Below are 14252 nucleotides of genomic sequence, written 5' to 3'. Positions count from 1 at the left end.
TCACCTTTCATACTGTGCACCTATTTAACAATATATGAAAAAATTCTATGTATTTTTATATAAAAATCCAATCATTTTTTTATCCTGTTTGATCGCGTGAATTGTTGAACGAATTACACAATTTAAAAGATAATTTTACGTAACAAAAGTCGCAGTTTGTCATAAAACTGTTAACGTATCAGAAGAAATTAGGGAAACTACGCAACCAACTTTCTCCCTACACAAGCTAACGTTAGCCGCTGCACTTTTTTCCCAAAATATCAATGTCATGGGCACGCTGCCTTGAATTGACTCTTGTTAAGCCCCACCCCTTTTTGCTATGCGCTCCAACAACAGTTGAGCAAACTCGGTCAACTTTCTCCTTTTCCTGTAAAAACAGCATATAAGGTCACATCTTAATGTAAGTTAGCTAATGTAAGCAGGTAACTAGTTAGCTAATTTACATCTAGTTAGCTAGGATTTTTATACCATTAGCTAACTTAAGAGATGAATATGTTGCTTTTTATCCGAGCAACATCTTAAAATCATCTTTGGTTTTCTTTTCAACATAGACAAGTTAGCACATAACACTTAATGTCCTCCGGCTGCTCTGCTTCAGCTCTGGGCCAGAGTTTCTGCTAAATTAGCTTCCATTAGCAGGAAACAGAACAGAGCTCAGCAGCTCTCTTGTGAGCATGGACAGACCGGGACTGACCACAGCCTCAGAGACCGATAATGAATACTGTCATATACCGAGTTCCCTGATGGAAAGATAGCTTTACTTGTTGCTAAAGTAGCTAACTGCTAACTGTAGTGCTGTTAGGTTGGGTTAGCTGCACAGCTAAGTTAGCTGAAACAGTCCCGGGTTGCCAGGAAGCCTTGCAAGAAAACCACCTTGGCACTGTATTCCCTGTTGTCAAACCACCAAAGTAAAAGTTAAAAGAACCCGCCAAGCTACCTGTTTTTGCAGAAAACATGTAAATATGCAAAAGCAAATAGGACCGGACTTTTAAAAAATAAGTTTTTTTTCTTGAATTTGGTGCCACTTTATTATTAACAGGTGAGTGATCTACCTTGTTAAAAGAGAGAAATATTTCTAAAACAAAACAAATGCAAGAACTTTGGTAATATGTGGAGCTATTTCACCCCATTTGGAGGAACAAAAAGCAATAAAGACTTGTAAAGACAGACACTTTTTGCAGTGTTAACAGCATCCCATCTGGTCTCTCCTGCCAAACAAATGTCCGAGTCAGAAGGATACACAGATACAGACAGCGGTGCAGAATGCAAATTAATGCAAGTGGATGCAAGTGAGAGGACGGAGGAAGAATTAGAGTGGATGAAAAACGAGATAAAACCTGCGTGAACACCACGGCAGTGAGGCGGTGGAGGATGGAGGGGCTGGTACCCGGGATGGGAGGGAATGTGTGAGGCTGGGGATATGTCTGGGCACACACACACATACAGGTTCACATGAGGACACGCACACACATGTGAGTGCACATACATACACACCGCTGATTACGAGAGCAATCGTTCTCTGTTCCCTTGATTAGTCAGAGGGTTTTTCCAGCTCAGTGAGTTCACTGTGTTATATTTCCTCTTTATCAATTGACTAAAACAAAAAAAGCTTTGCAAAAACAATGAAAGAAGGGTATCTATTTCAAGTGATTGCAGGGGTAATTTGTGATTTTTTTCTTCCTGTGTATTACTTTCCCAAGCTTTGTGGTTAAAACAGGGTGTGGTGCGGGTTTGTGTGTGGCACTGTTGTCCATGCATTCAGAGCACATACTGTTATCAAAGCCCTCTGCTGTGCCATACAGTGTTCATATGGAAGAAATAAAGGTGCGTCATGGAGCAAAAGCAAGAAATGTTTTGATACGCTATGTTTCCGTAGTAACTCGCAGGGGTCACAGTATTTTGGCAAAAAGGCCAGGAAATTCCGTGGTGCCTGTTGATGATCAAAACTTACTTTTTCATTTAAAAAAAAAAAAAAAAGAAATCTCCAGGAGAGTTTAACTGTTTATGATCGCTGAACATGCTGGAAGTGGCAGGATTTTCATCAAACTGTGTGTTATCACATTACTTTCTTTGGAAACTAAACTTGGAGGCTGAACCCCACATTTACTGGTGATGAAAACAATAGAGGCACATTCTCATCGTGGACTTCCAGCTGCAGAGGCACTGGTTGTGAACTGTATGTACCAGTTCATTCAGCTAATGTGCCTCGTTCTGTGAGGCTGAACATACAACAGGAGGTCAACCAGAGGTGGAAAAAGTACACACGTTCTTAACTTGAGTTTAAAAAAGACTCTGGTGAAAGAAGAAGTACTGATTCAACTTCTTAACTCAAGTAAAAATGAAAAAGTACAGGCTCTGAAAGTGTAAAAGTAAAAAGTAACCGTTTCTGTGCAAAGCTAACTGAACCTCACCTCTTGTCTGCAGTCAAGACCACCTCACTGTTTACGTTTTTTTCATCATCTAAATCGTTTTTGTCTTGATCCATTTTTTTTGGTCTTGTATGTCTTTTACAACATTTTAGACTTATTACTTCTTTTTTGTCTTGTTAAACATTTTACGTCACTTTCATCAGGTCACGTCTTTTATATCGTTTTCATTGTTAAATTGTTTTTGTCTTTTTTTTGGTCCTGTTGCATCTTTTTTTTGTCTTGTTACACCTTTTACATCATTTTCATTAAGTTACAGCTTTTACTTTTTTATTGTTTTTGTCTTGTTATGTCTCTTAAGTCACATTCATCTTGTTACTTATTCGTTTTCGTCTTTTACACAGATTTCGTGTATGTTATGTCACTGTTCTGGCCGACACCCAGGATGACACTACACTCACGCCAAAGAGGTACGAGCACAAGCAACAGGCTGCGCACTGCAGTTCACTGAACGACCACTGGTGTCATCAAGAACAAGGATTTGAAAATTCCACACAGTACATTTAAAGACTGAATATTGGACTTAGATTTATCAGGTGGCCAGAAGCACGACTCCAAATGATGTTACCATTACTGTTTGCTAACAAGTTCACTTGATAAAATGTCACTGTTGTGTTTTCAACTTGCTCTGCTGCCCTCAAGTGCTCAAAAAACAATCATTAGAGGTTTAACCAGCACTGACAGGTTTGATTTGATTTGAGGCACTTGGGAGCAAAACACCCGAGTAGCCCAAACATTTTATCACATTATAAAGTTGTTTCCGCTAATGTTATTGGAATAAATGCAGATTTACTCATGTAGCTTACATGAAACAACACTGATGTGGACAACAAGTCCAATAGTCACTCTTCTTTGAACTCTGTTTTGGTCTCCACCAATTCTTTTAGAAAAATATCTTGCTTTTCACCTGCCAGTGCTGGTCAAGTAGGGTACACTCGCTTCAGCTGGAAACAAAGCTGTTGAGAGTGGATAGACTGAATAGTAAAATACAATAAATGTAAATAAAACCAAAACAAGCTAAAAGAGGCTAAAACACTGACTCTCTGCTGCCAAACTGGGTGATACTTCTCTTTGAGTTCATTACAGTGAGTGACTTTTTCACTTTACAGGTATCTCTTCAAATTATTACAATAAAATTAGTAGTTTGTGGAGCCTCAAAGGGTTAGTCACCAATTATTTTGCATGTGACCACTTTCAACAGGTCAATATTTACTTGCTCGTTACAAGTTATGACTTTTGCACTTCTACACACAAGTGATTTTTTTCTTCTCAGATTGTTTCATTCAAAGGATTTTAAAGGCCTAAAGAGGTGAAAGTATCCCCTCAGATTCAGGTTGGGACCCACAGCTGCAGGTGCAACATATGGCACTTACAGCAGAGACAAACGTCTACATAGCAGTGTTTTTTAAGGTGACTTTGGTCCTTCTTTGTGGAGTGTTTCCATTATATTGTACTTGGTGACACCAGGGTAATCCCGAGACCTGTTTGAGCGTGCAAGCATTCCGTCTTATTACAAAATCCAGGAATGTTCCACTGAGTTCGACAAAAACACAAAACAAATACTTGAACAATAGCATGTACAGTAATTACAGCCTTAATATGTGGTTTCAGTAAACACAACTAATCCTGGAGAGACAAACCACAGACGAGAGCCAAAAATGCACAGATTCAGGACTTTTTAGTGTCAGTGATATTGCAGCGAGCTGTCCGTCCGTCCCATCCAGCTTCTACTCATAATGTGCCGGCTCATACTGCAATTAGAGCTGGACGAGGGCCTGCGCGAGATACCTCAAAGCATGCGGGGAAGTGTACTGTTTGTGCTGATTGCTTATCCCACGACGAGCAGTGGTTTTTGGGGGGTAAGTAGGGCCACCGTTCCCTGGCTCGCGCTCTCCGGCTGGCTTGGGGAGTGGGTGCGGTGCTCCTCTCTACCCACCACCTGGCACCGCGGAGGCTATGTCTAGGAAAGAGACCTCTGCCAGGCCTCAATTACGGGGGGAATAATCCAGGACACACTGAAGCAATTACAGCCCCATATAAATCAATATGCTTTGGGTTAAAAAGTGATCTGCTCCCAACACTCTGGAGAGGCTCTGACTCAGTCGGCCTTTGATTTTTCTGAGAGATGGGAGCCGTTTCTCGGGAATTGGGCAAGGATGCCGCTCGAGCTGCTGCCGCTGTGGTTTAAACTGTCACTCAGGCTGAGTAAACAGTCAGGTGACACAGACTGCGAGGAAGAGCAAAAGATAAACATTGATCTGCTGTATAAACAATTGTTGGGAAATTTATGGTGCATGAAGTAAAAAGCTGCATAAACAAACAATCCTTCCCGTGAATTACAATGTAAACAGACGTCTTTATGCATGCTATAGTTTCAATATTTACTGCGAATTGAAATATGGATGCTAATGAAGGATAAACACTGTATTATTTATGTTTTAGGAGGCTTGCAGAGTCAAGAGGCTCCAACACAAGCTGTGGCAGCAGGGGGCAACACTGACGGCTCTCCCTCCCCTGTGAGGTACAGCTGCTGAGCCCCAGTGCTCGTTATCACTACTGTACTGCCATCTTGTGGTAAAAGAAGACAACTGACAAAACACTGGACAGCATCACTGGACCTGCTGTGATACTGTGGTTACCAGCGGTCTGCAGCCTTTATGATCACAAGAGCCTCTTTTGTCCAAAAAAAAAAGACTTCAAAAAGTCCGGAGCAGCAACCATTAAATTCTCTTTTTTCTCTTAAGGCTTTCTTTTTTTAATTTGGCGTTCAGAGCAGCTTATGGAGACTCAGTAAGACTGGCCACCCGCCAAAACTGAGGAGGAAAAGGCATCAAGCTGTAAATGTAGGCTATGACACAAAAAACTTGTGTATAGGCTACATATGTTTCCAGTTAAGGAACGTAAGAATCACTTTTTACACTGTAAAAAAAGAAACAGTCAAGACAAGTCAGTGGAAAATGGGCCAATGGAGAACTGCTAATGTTGTTGAATATAAGAGGAGTTGGATTTTTTTTTTACATATAGTGTAAAATAGTTATAACAGACTCTGTTTTTTTTTTATTCCTTCACTTGTGATGCATCTTTGGATTTCAGGATTGTGTTGTTCAGTTTTAATATGTTGCAATGTTTTGTGTTTCTTTGTTATCTAACAATTTGGGCCCACGTTTTCTGTTTTCACTTTGATTTTATCCTTTTTTTGTTTGTTTAAAGTCCTCATTTCAATTTGTGTTTAGAAAGACAGTTTCCCCCCCAAACGAAAATTATCTATATTGTTCTGGTGTGTTTTCTCTCAGTGGAAAACGGCTCATAAATGAAACTGCCCACATCGAGGTCTGTTGATTATCTTGAATAACCAGGTCAAGATTTCTGGAAAAGGACAAAGCTATTTTTTTTACTTTGTTTGTTTTTTATGGGCATCTATTTTATTAGAGAGAAGGCAGACATCTCTCTCTCAGACATAGTGGATATCTCCAAAACTCTACAACTCACACCTAGAACTATAAGAGGAAAAATATGTACTTTTGATTTTGGAGCGAACTGTCACATTAAATTTTGTAAAAAGACAGTTTACTGTTGACTCTCATTACCAGGTCGTCAAATACCAATGCTTTGTTAGAAAACACAAAAACAGCTTATTTTGTTTGACCAACAGCCAAAAATCCTGAAGATAAAACAACTAATTCACTTCATTGATGGACTGACAAACCTTTTCACATAAAATGAAGGGAACAAGAATTACATTCAAGATAGATTTATTTTAAAAATCCATATCAGCAGAAATTATTATTTGTCTTTATATATATATATTTGTACATCAGGGCCTCATAGATCATCAACATGCTTTATGGAACATGTGAATCAACACTGTAAAGCAACGAGGAGGGAAAAGAAGAGCACCAACTTACAAAATGGTCAAAATCAAACAGCAGAGCAAATTTATAAGAATTAAGAACTGAAGTGTTTTTGGTGACCATGATACCAGCTCATAACTTATCCTCAACATCCTATAAAAGGAAAACAACCTGCATGAATTTCTACTGAAATTCTATTCTCACTTCCTCTGTGAATGACGGTTCGATTTTCACCTCATGAGTGAGCGAGTGTTCCCACAGGGACTTTTTCTGGAGGAACGCCAACCCGCACTCCTCACACATGTAGCTCTTTGGCTTGCCGGCGTGAGTCCGCCTGTGTTTCTTCATGTGGTACGACAGCCTGAAGCCTTTATCACATATGTCACATTTAAATGGCTTCTCTCCTGTGTGGATGCGCATGTGCGACTTCAGATATCCTGACTGGATGAAGGCTTTCCCACACTCCTCGCACTTGTACGGGCGCTCGCCGGTGTGATAGCGGTTGTGGAGACGGAGCTCGTTGGCGGTCAGGAAGGTCTTCCCGCACACGGTGCACTGGTGCGGCCTCTCGCCTGTGTGGATGAGCTCGTGCCTCTTCAGTGACGTCTCCTTCATGAACTGTTTCCCGCAGCTGTTGCATGGATACCGGACGCCGATGTGGATTTGCTCGACGTGGTTCGTCAGCTGCAGCTTGGTGCGGTACGCCATGTCGCATTGCGTACAGGCCCACGGTCTCTCCTCGGAGTGTGTTCCCATGTGCACCGTGAGCTCCGAGGCTGAACGGTAACATTTCCCGCACTGCCAGCAGAGGAAGGGTTTCTCTCCGGTGTGTTTCCTCTGATGAACCGTCAGACAGTTGGAGGACCTGAACTTCTCCGGACACATGTTACAGATGTACGGGAACTCTCCTTTGTGGATTCTCTGGTGGATGGCGAGGTAGGACAGCTGCATGAAGGTTTTGTCACATTGTGCACAAGGATACGGTCCGGTGAAGTTGTGCTCCTTCTCGTAGTGTTCCCTCAAGCGTCTCAGTAGAGTAAAAGTCTTATCGCACATTGTGCACTGCATCGGCCGGTGCATCAGCTTGTGCCTCTCGAAAGCGGCCTCGTTGGCGAGGATTTTCCCGCACTCTTTGCAGTAGAGCGGGTCGTGAATCCTCTGGTGCACTTTGAGCATCGTCATGCTCTTGAACTCTTTCCCGCAATCGTCACATTTCATGATTTCACTCATTTCCACTTTGCAGACGTTTTCTTGGTGCTCCTTCAAAGCGGACGGGTACTCAAAGTGTTTGCCGCAGTTTGAGCACCACACGGGTATTTTCAGAGGTGCTCCCTGCTGGGGGTCAGCGGTGCTGGTTACTTCACTTTGGCTCGGGCCTGCTCTCAGATCTTTTTTCCATGAGAATCGGGCAATTTTCTTGTGACAAATAGCGTAAATCTGGTGTCTTTTCAGGCCGTGCATGTGTTTGAAACGCTTCTTGCAGTGGATGCAATGATATGGACGGTCCTCTGTGTGACACTGTATGTGCCTGTTCAGAGTTTTGACGCTATCAAACGCTCGGGCACAGACAGGACACACTTTAAGACCCTTTTTGTTAACTTTTCTCACAGGTGCAGATGGCAATTCTCCCGAAACGTCAGCAGGTGGATCCAGATTTTCTTTTTTACCTGCATCACTACAGTTGTGAGTGTCAGCTTCAGCCAAAATCTGCTCTACCGTCTTGCTCTGCTCCTCTCTGATCCCCTCGTGCCCGTGAATAATCTGATGCTTCTTCAATGTGTCCTTGTACTTGAAGCCCTTCTCACAAGTGATGCAAATAAAAGGACGCTCCTCCGTGTGAGATCGTAAATGCTTTGCGATGTCTGCAGAGCACGGTAAGATCCTGCTGCAGACTGGACACACTTTGCCCTCCGTCAGCCCTTCCAGTGGCGGCTGTGGAGCTGAGCGCTGCGTCGTCTCCCTCCTCTTTGGCCTTTTCAGCTCTCTGCTCTTGCAAATCTCCTTCTGGTGTCTCTTCAAAACATAAGGGTTCTTAAATTTCTTCTCGCAGAAAATGCAGTTATACGGTCGGTCCTCCGAGTGGGACTTCATGTGTCGCTCCATGTCAACTCGGCGGGCGAAATACTTCCCGCACAGAGTGCAGTTTTTGTTTTCTGACATTTCAGATGTGCTAGGATCTCCTGGGTCGTCTTCTTTAGCGCTGTTACTCATGTCATCCCGTTCGTGAACGCGCTGGTTGTGTCGCTTCATGTCATAATGGTCCCTGAATCGCTTGTCACAATTGTCACACTTGTATTTGAGCTCCCGATTGGCAGAATGAGTCTCCTGGTGTCGTCTCATAGCTGCAGCTCGCAGGAAAACCTTGCTGCATACAGGACAAGTCTTATTACTGGGGTATTTTTTTCTTTGCCTTTTAATTGTTGAGTCTTTATTGTCTTTTAAAACTTTTCTCTTTAGCTGCAGTCTTTTGCTTTGTTTCAGTGGTTGGAAAGCGGCAGGCTTTAGGGCCTCGCTGATGTCCTCTTCAGCAGTTTCCTCCTCGTTTACTTCATTTTCTTCATGATCGTCAGGCTCAACCAAATCTGACGGCTGTTCGAGCTGTATGTAGTCCAACAGTGTCACAGTTTCACCCTCCACCTGGACGGTCATACAGCCTTGGATCTGCTCTGATGGAGTCTCAAGCTGTATTTGGTCTGCATCAATCACAACCTTCTCCAGCTGAGGGAGGGACAGTGAAGAGAGGATGCAATTCCCGAAGGAAGACGGAATGGTCTGAGTTTCATCTGCGGGGAAAATAAGAATCCAGTTAGCTTTATGGTGAAAGACAAAATAAAATCAGTAAAAAGTGACTCAAAACAATTTAAAAGTTGACAATTAATCAATTAATCCTTGCAGCTCTAAAACAGAATGAATTACAAAGGATATGAATATAATAAAGGACAGGTTATAACACTGTTCGAGCGGCCCAGACGCGACTCACCGGTTAAATCGAAATGTCCCAGCGTTGTGTGGTAGAGGAGCACAGTTTTCAGATGCCGTGGGTCAGGAACAGAGTGCACACACTCCTCCAGGGCAGATGGGACGGCACTGAGCATAGATGCAGTCTGTGGAAGAAATACGAGACTACAGTAACAGAGTACAGTGTTTTGAGGGTTTTTTTTAATCTGTATATCCACTGGTTTTCAACATGGGGCAAACATCTGTACATGAACAGATAGACTCTTGAGTAATATCAAAAAAATGTTGCTAATGCATCATGACATAAGTTCATATTGATGGATATGGGGGATGTAAACAGTACAAATGTATGATCCAGTGAGTTATACTGTGGCACTTTTTTTTTGCCTTTGTTAACATTTTGGCAAACTGGCACCCTTAAAAGCATGCTGAGACCATGAATGTACAGATAACTGCCACTGGACTAATTTGAAACTGAAGAAAAAATTGAAAATGTGATGATCCTCAGGCAAGTTCTGCAGTTGTAAGTCAGGCTGGTCCAATTAATCAGCCAACAACTGTTATTCCTTGTAAATAGTTTGATCGGTGGACTCTGTAAAGGCCAATCAGAAGAGCCGGTCAGATGAAGAAGTGGCAGAGTCTAAAATTAACAACCGCCAACCGTCAAATGCAAGTAGATTTTCTGTTTGGCAAAACTATTGCCACACTGATGGGTAAATGTTTGCACCGAAAATAAATGGACTTTTTTCTTTAAAAATGTACTCAAACTGATTAATTTATTGTCAAAACAGTTGGTGATTAATTTAATAATTGATTAAATGATTAATTGTTGCAGCTCTAGGGTATTTAGTCGATACTCCCTGCTCTGGGAATGTCAGTTAAGGGAAGCAGCCTACAATCAGGCCCCTACTTCTACATGAAATCTGACTGCTGATGAAATCAGATGAACTAAGTGAAGACAAAACTGGTTCCAGTACCTGCTGAATGTCTGGGACTGGGAGAAGCTTCTCTAGTCTGGACAGGAAATCCAGCATTAGCACTTGTAGAGCGCTGTCATAGTCAGGCCCAAAATCTGTAGGAAAAACATCCTGGAACAAAGAAACGAGTTAACAGTTAGCACCCAACAACCACTGTATAGTTTCACAACACATTAATTCAGCGACACAAATCACAAACCTGGAAAAACTTCTCCCTCTCTTCAGCGTCTTTCAACAGCAGCTCAACTTGATCCACAAAGTTTGATTCTGGAAACTCGACCTCTGCAAAGCAAGGCTGAAAACAAAAAGATGCACAAATGTATTCTTGATAATTTGATGAGAAACAGAAGCACACTGCCAAATCTGACCTGCATATCATATTTAAAGACACCAACCTGTGCTGCCCACGTGGATATGAGGGCCTTGATCCGCTCCAGGTGCATATCGATGGTTTCTCTATCCGTTACGTGCTCTGCACGACACAATTCGAGAACCACCTGCGACAAATGATTTCACCTCAGGATAAATACAACTTGACAGAACAGCACCTGGAAGTGTTGTTCACCAAGAGCAGACAAACAAGATTCAGCGCTGGAAGATGAAAATCTTTAATAACAGATAAGACGTGCGGTGCCTCGCAGGTGATGCTGACATTTTCTGCCTAAGAAATATTAAACCTCTTCATCGGCTGCACCTTTACCATCTGCCAGGCGATTATTCAGCTTTTTATTGTTAAGATGTTGTGAATTTTGAGGTGATGTTGGTTTGATTATACCCTTTACTAACTGAGTGAAGGGAAGGGCTAGAATGAAGAGGGCTTTTACACTTTGTTTTGACAGCTTAATATCTGCAAAAGAGAAACCAAACGGCTGTAGGCTTGTTGTTTCCTTATTAAAAACATCAACTTTGCTTAAACACTTCACAGACATGTCATCACACAGTCTTACCCGTGCTCTGAGTCCCAGGAGGAGCTGAGCTTTCTGATCTGGATTCAAAAGTTCAGGAACAATTTCTGAGACTGTGCTGATGAACTCCTCCACCATCCCATAATCCTGCACGTTCCCCCTCTGGACAACCTGCCACATGGCTGCAGAAACCAGGCGCAGAGGAGGGATGAAGAGGCGAAGAGACGGCAGCAGAAGAGGCAACTCTGGAAGATATTTTAAGGTGTTAGACTGAGGGTTTATTGATTTTGTGGCTTTTTATTGAAAATTCAATGCATAAGATTCAAACATTTACAAGTCACACGTAGGTGCAAGCAAAGATGCTTCACTTAAAATAAAACCACTTCAAAGACATTTCTTTTTAACTGGCTAACGTACGACTCAGTGTAACTTTGACTGGTAAACACAAGTTCATTTAATCAGAATTCCACCTGGAGGGAGGCATTAAAAACAGCTTTACAGAAACAGCCAATCTTCTCCTTGATGGTCTTGTTTGCTTATGTAGGTTGTATGGAGGCATCATTAGTAAATTGAGACTGGTTCATAAACTCCTCATAGTAGTCTTCTATGGTAATAAATTAAATATCTTTTGATATTCAACTGTTGCATTTTTTTGGTCCATAAAATGTCAGAAAATTGTGAAAAATGTTGATCACTGTTACTTAAACCCTGAAATGTCTTGTTTTGTTCACAACCCAAAGATATTCTGTTTACTGTCATAAAGAACTAAAGAAGGTGAAATCACAGAAATTTGACTTTCTTTCTTAGACTACATTAACTCTAAATGATTAATATAATAGTTAACGATAAATTCAACAGTTGACAGCTAATCAATTTGACTAATCCTTCCAGCTCTAACATGATTCCAAACTTAGTGTATGTTATTTATTATATGGTAAGTAAAATAAATACACTTTAATTTAGGAATATAAACCATTTAAACTCAACATCAGCTGAAATAACTACAGTGTTTACATTGTTTATTAACTGTTTATTTGTTGAGCCTGTATTGCCATTCTTCATCATATTTCCAAACAAATCCCTAACAAAGTATTTTCAAAAATACTAACTTTTCCCCCATGATCTCCATAAATCAAGTAAGACTTCCTAGATTTCGTTTTTTAAACTATTTTATCAATTAAACTGACAGACAGTGAACATGGAGGCCTGCAGGGTCCCCGGTCAGTCGCCCCAGCCTCACCTCCACCAAGCTTGCCCCTGTTGCCTTCATGGACTAGCAACAGTGTCGTAATTAGGACACACCACATGAGCACCCCAACAAAGTGGTAAACATGGCTGCAGTGGTCATGACTTTCGGTGCTACCTAAGTTGTTGTAATGGTAAAGGCGATGTAATTTATCCGGTATGGCGGTACTTTTATTTATAGACTTTCATTTAAGAGAAGTGGTTGCTCGGTGTTTGTTTTGACGCTGGCGCGACCTTCACGTTGTCTTGTATTTTTGTTTTTAGCCACTAGCTAGCTATACGGCTTTAGCTGAAGCCCACGAAGGGAGCATCTGTCAACCGTTACAGAGCTAATTTTCAGCTGCTAACTAACGCTGACCAATGTGGACAGTTAGCTAGTTTACGCTATCTGTTACATTAAAGCATTTCTGTTATGATGAAATGTAAGTATGGATCAACTAGCTAGCTGGCTAAAAGCTAGCTTAGCTGATGTGAAGCTCCCCGTGGTAACTACCGCACACATCAGCCCGCTGTAACGTAGCACAAAGCCACCGCCATCTCAGAGCGGGGTACGCCATGTTCAAAATCGGGCGCACACAATCCAAAAGAAAACCTGATAACTCGCGATGGGCGACACGCGTTTCAGTTATCTGTGGCTTACCGTTTTCCGTTGGATGTGGGCTCTCCATTTTATCTCGGGGAATATTCAGTTAGATTAGTAGAATAACTCGGGTTTGTTGTGAGTCGATGTCCGCCCGACCCTGCGGTGCAAGTTGGCGGGGAGGAAGGGCGGCTCGATATGCTGTTTTGAGTGGTACCTATAAGGGAACCCTTGATTTGTGAAACTCTCGCGATATTTGTAATACTTTCTCCAGTGTCCACGTTATGCAAAGTACTAAGGCTTTAAAATTGGACGCCGTTGTGATTAGACTCTGGACGCTTTAAGGACAAAAAAGAACACATATGTGGGATCAGGTAAAGCTTACTGTATATGTTCACTCTCGCGAGATCTTTCGCGGGTCTGGGGATCCCTCCTAGAAAGGGCCTACACAGTGCGCATGCGTAGTCAGTAATGCACGTATCCCTGGATTCATTCAGCAGCCGCGGTCTGTAACAGGTTCAGGTCCAGTCGTACGGCCCGTAAAGACATTTATACTGTTAACTTCAGTCCAGAAAACTACATAGTTAGTGTAACAATTTAATCAACTTTGGGATTTCTTACCATGGAAACAGGTTCTTCTTCGCCTGGGGAATGTCAGGCTCACATGAAGCTCTTTTGTCGTTACTACCCCCTAGAGGCTATTTGAGTAAATGAGCCCAAACATTTAATTTTATGACAAGAATCTTCAGCGGTAAACCAGTCGACCCCTGCTGTTTCTGTCCTGGAAAACCTGAAACTGTTGAATATATCTTCTTTTCATGTCCAGTCATATCACAATTTAAGCCAAACTAATTGATCTGTTGTTAAAATGAAAAATATTGGGCGGTACATCTAATTGAAATAGTCTGACGAAATGTTTTTTGTTGTGTATTTATTAATTTAATGTGCTACTATAGCAGTTGTTCATGTGATTTGCTGAGAGGGGCTGTGAAATTGACTGCTGGAATGTGGAGATGCCTGAAGTACATTTTATTTTTATTATGTAATTATTACTTTATTTTTATTTACCCATGTATTTATTTTATTAATTGTGAACTTGTTTTAAGGGATGCTAAATAAATTTTCCTACTACCATGTACATCTGCTTATCTTTGGTAATGACAGTTTATATTAAGTTTAATCCCTGTAACAGGACAGTATAATATGTGAAAATATAATAAAGTGCTTGTTCAATCAAAAAATCCCCTCTGCTTTCATTCTTTTAAAGGTCATTGTAACTGATAATAATAAGGCTGCAACTAATAATTACT

At 41.6% G+C, this 14252-nt stretch overlaps 1 protein-coding gene across 2 annotated transcripts; it reads right to left on the bottom strand.

Annotated features, from left to right (window-relative positions):
* Positions 1–6161: 6161 nt before the first annotated feature.
* Positions 6162–13188, bottom strand: LOC146306956 (uncharacterized). Of its 2 annotated transcripts, XM_084711186.1 has the most exons (7): positions 13003–13188; positions 11160–11362; positions 10608–10709; positions 10412–10507; positions 10213–10323; positions 9258–9381; positions 6162–9060 (listed from the first exon to the last, which is right to left on the bottom strand). In XM_084711186.1, exons 1-7 carry the CDS (start codon positions 13028–13030, stop codon positions 6461–6463), a joined length of 3264 nt encoding a protein of 1087 aa, XP_084567312.1. In that variant the 5' UTR covers positions 13031–13188; the 3' UTR covers positions 6162–6460. The 2 variants fall into 2 exon arrangements, with proteins under 2 accessions (XP_084567312.1, XP_084567313.1); XM_084711187.1 differs by lacking the exons at positions 10412–10507; positions 10608–10709; positions 11160–11362; positions 13003–13188 and having other exon boundaries at positions 9258–9400; positions 10213–10310.
* Between the last annotated feature and the right edge of the window lie 1064 nt (positions 13189–14252).

Source organism: Lutjanus erythropterus, chromosome 22 (assembly GCF_056507025.1).
Source record: "Lutjanus erythropterus isolate fLutEry1 chromosome 22, fLutEry1.hap2, whole genome shotgun sequence".
Taxonomy (NCBI): domain Eukaryota; kingdom Metazoa; phylum Chordata; class Actinopteri; order Lutjaniformes; family Lutjanidae; genus Lutjanus; species Lutjanus erythropterus.
This window is presented reverse-complemented; position numbering and strand designations above follow the sequence as displayed.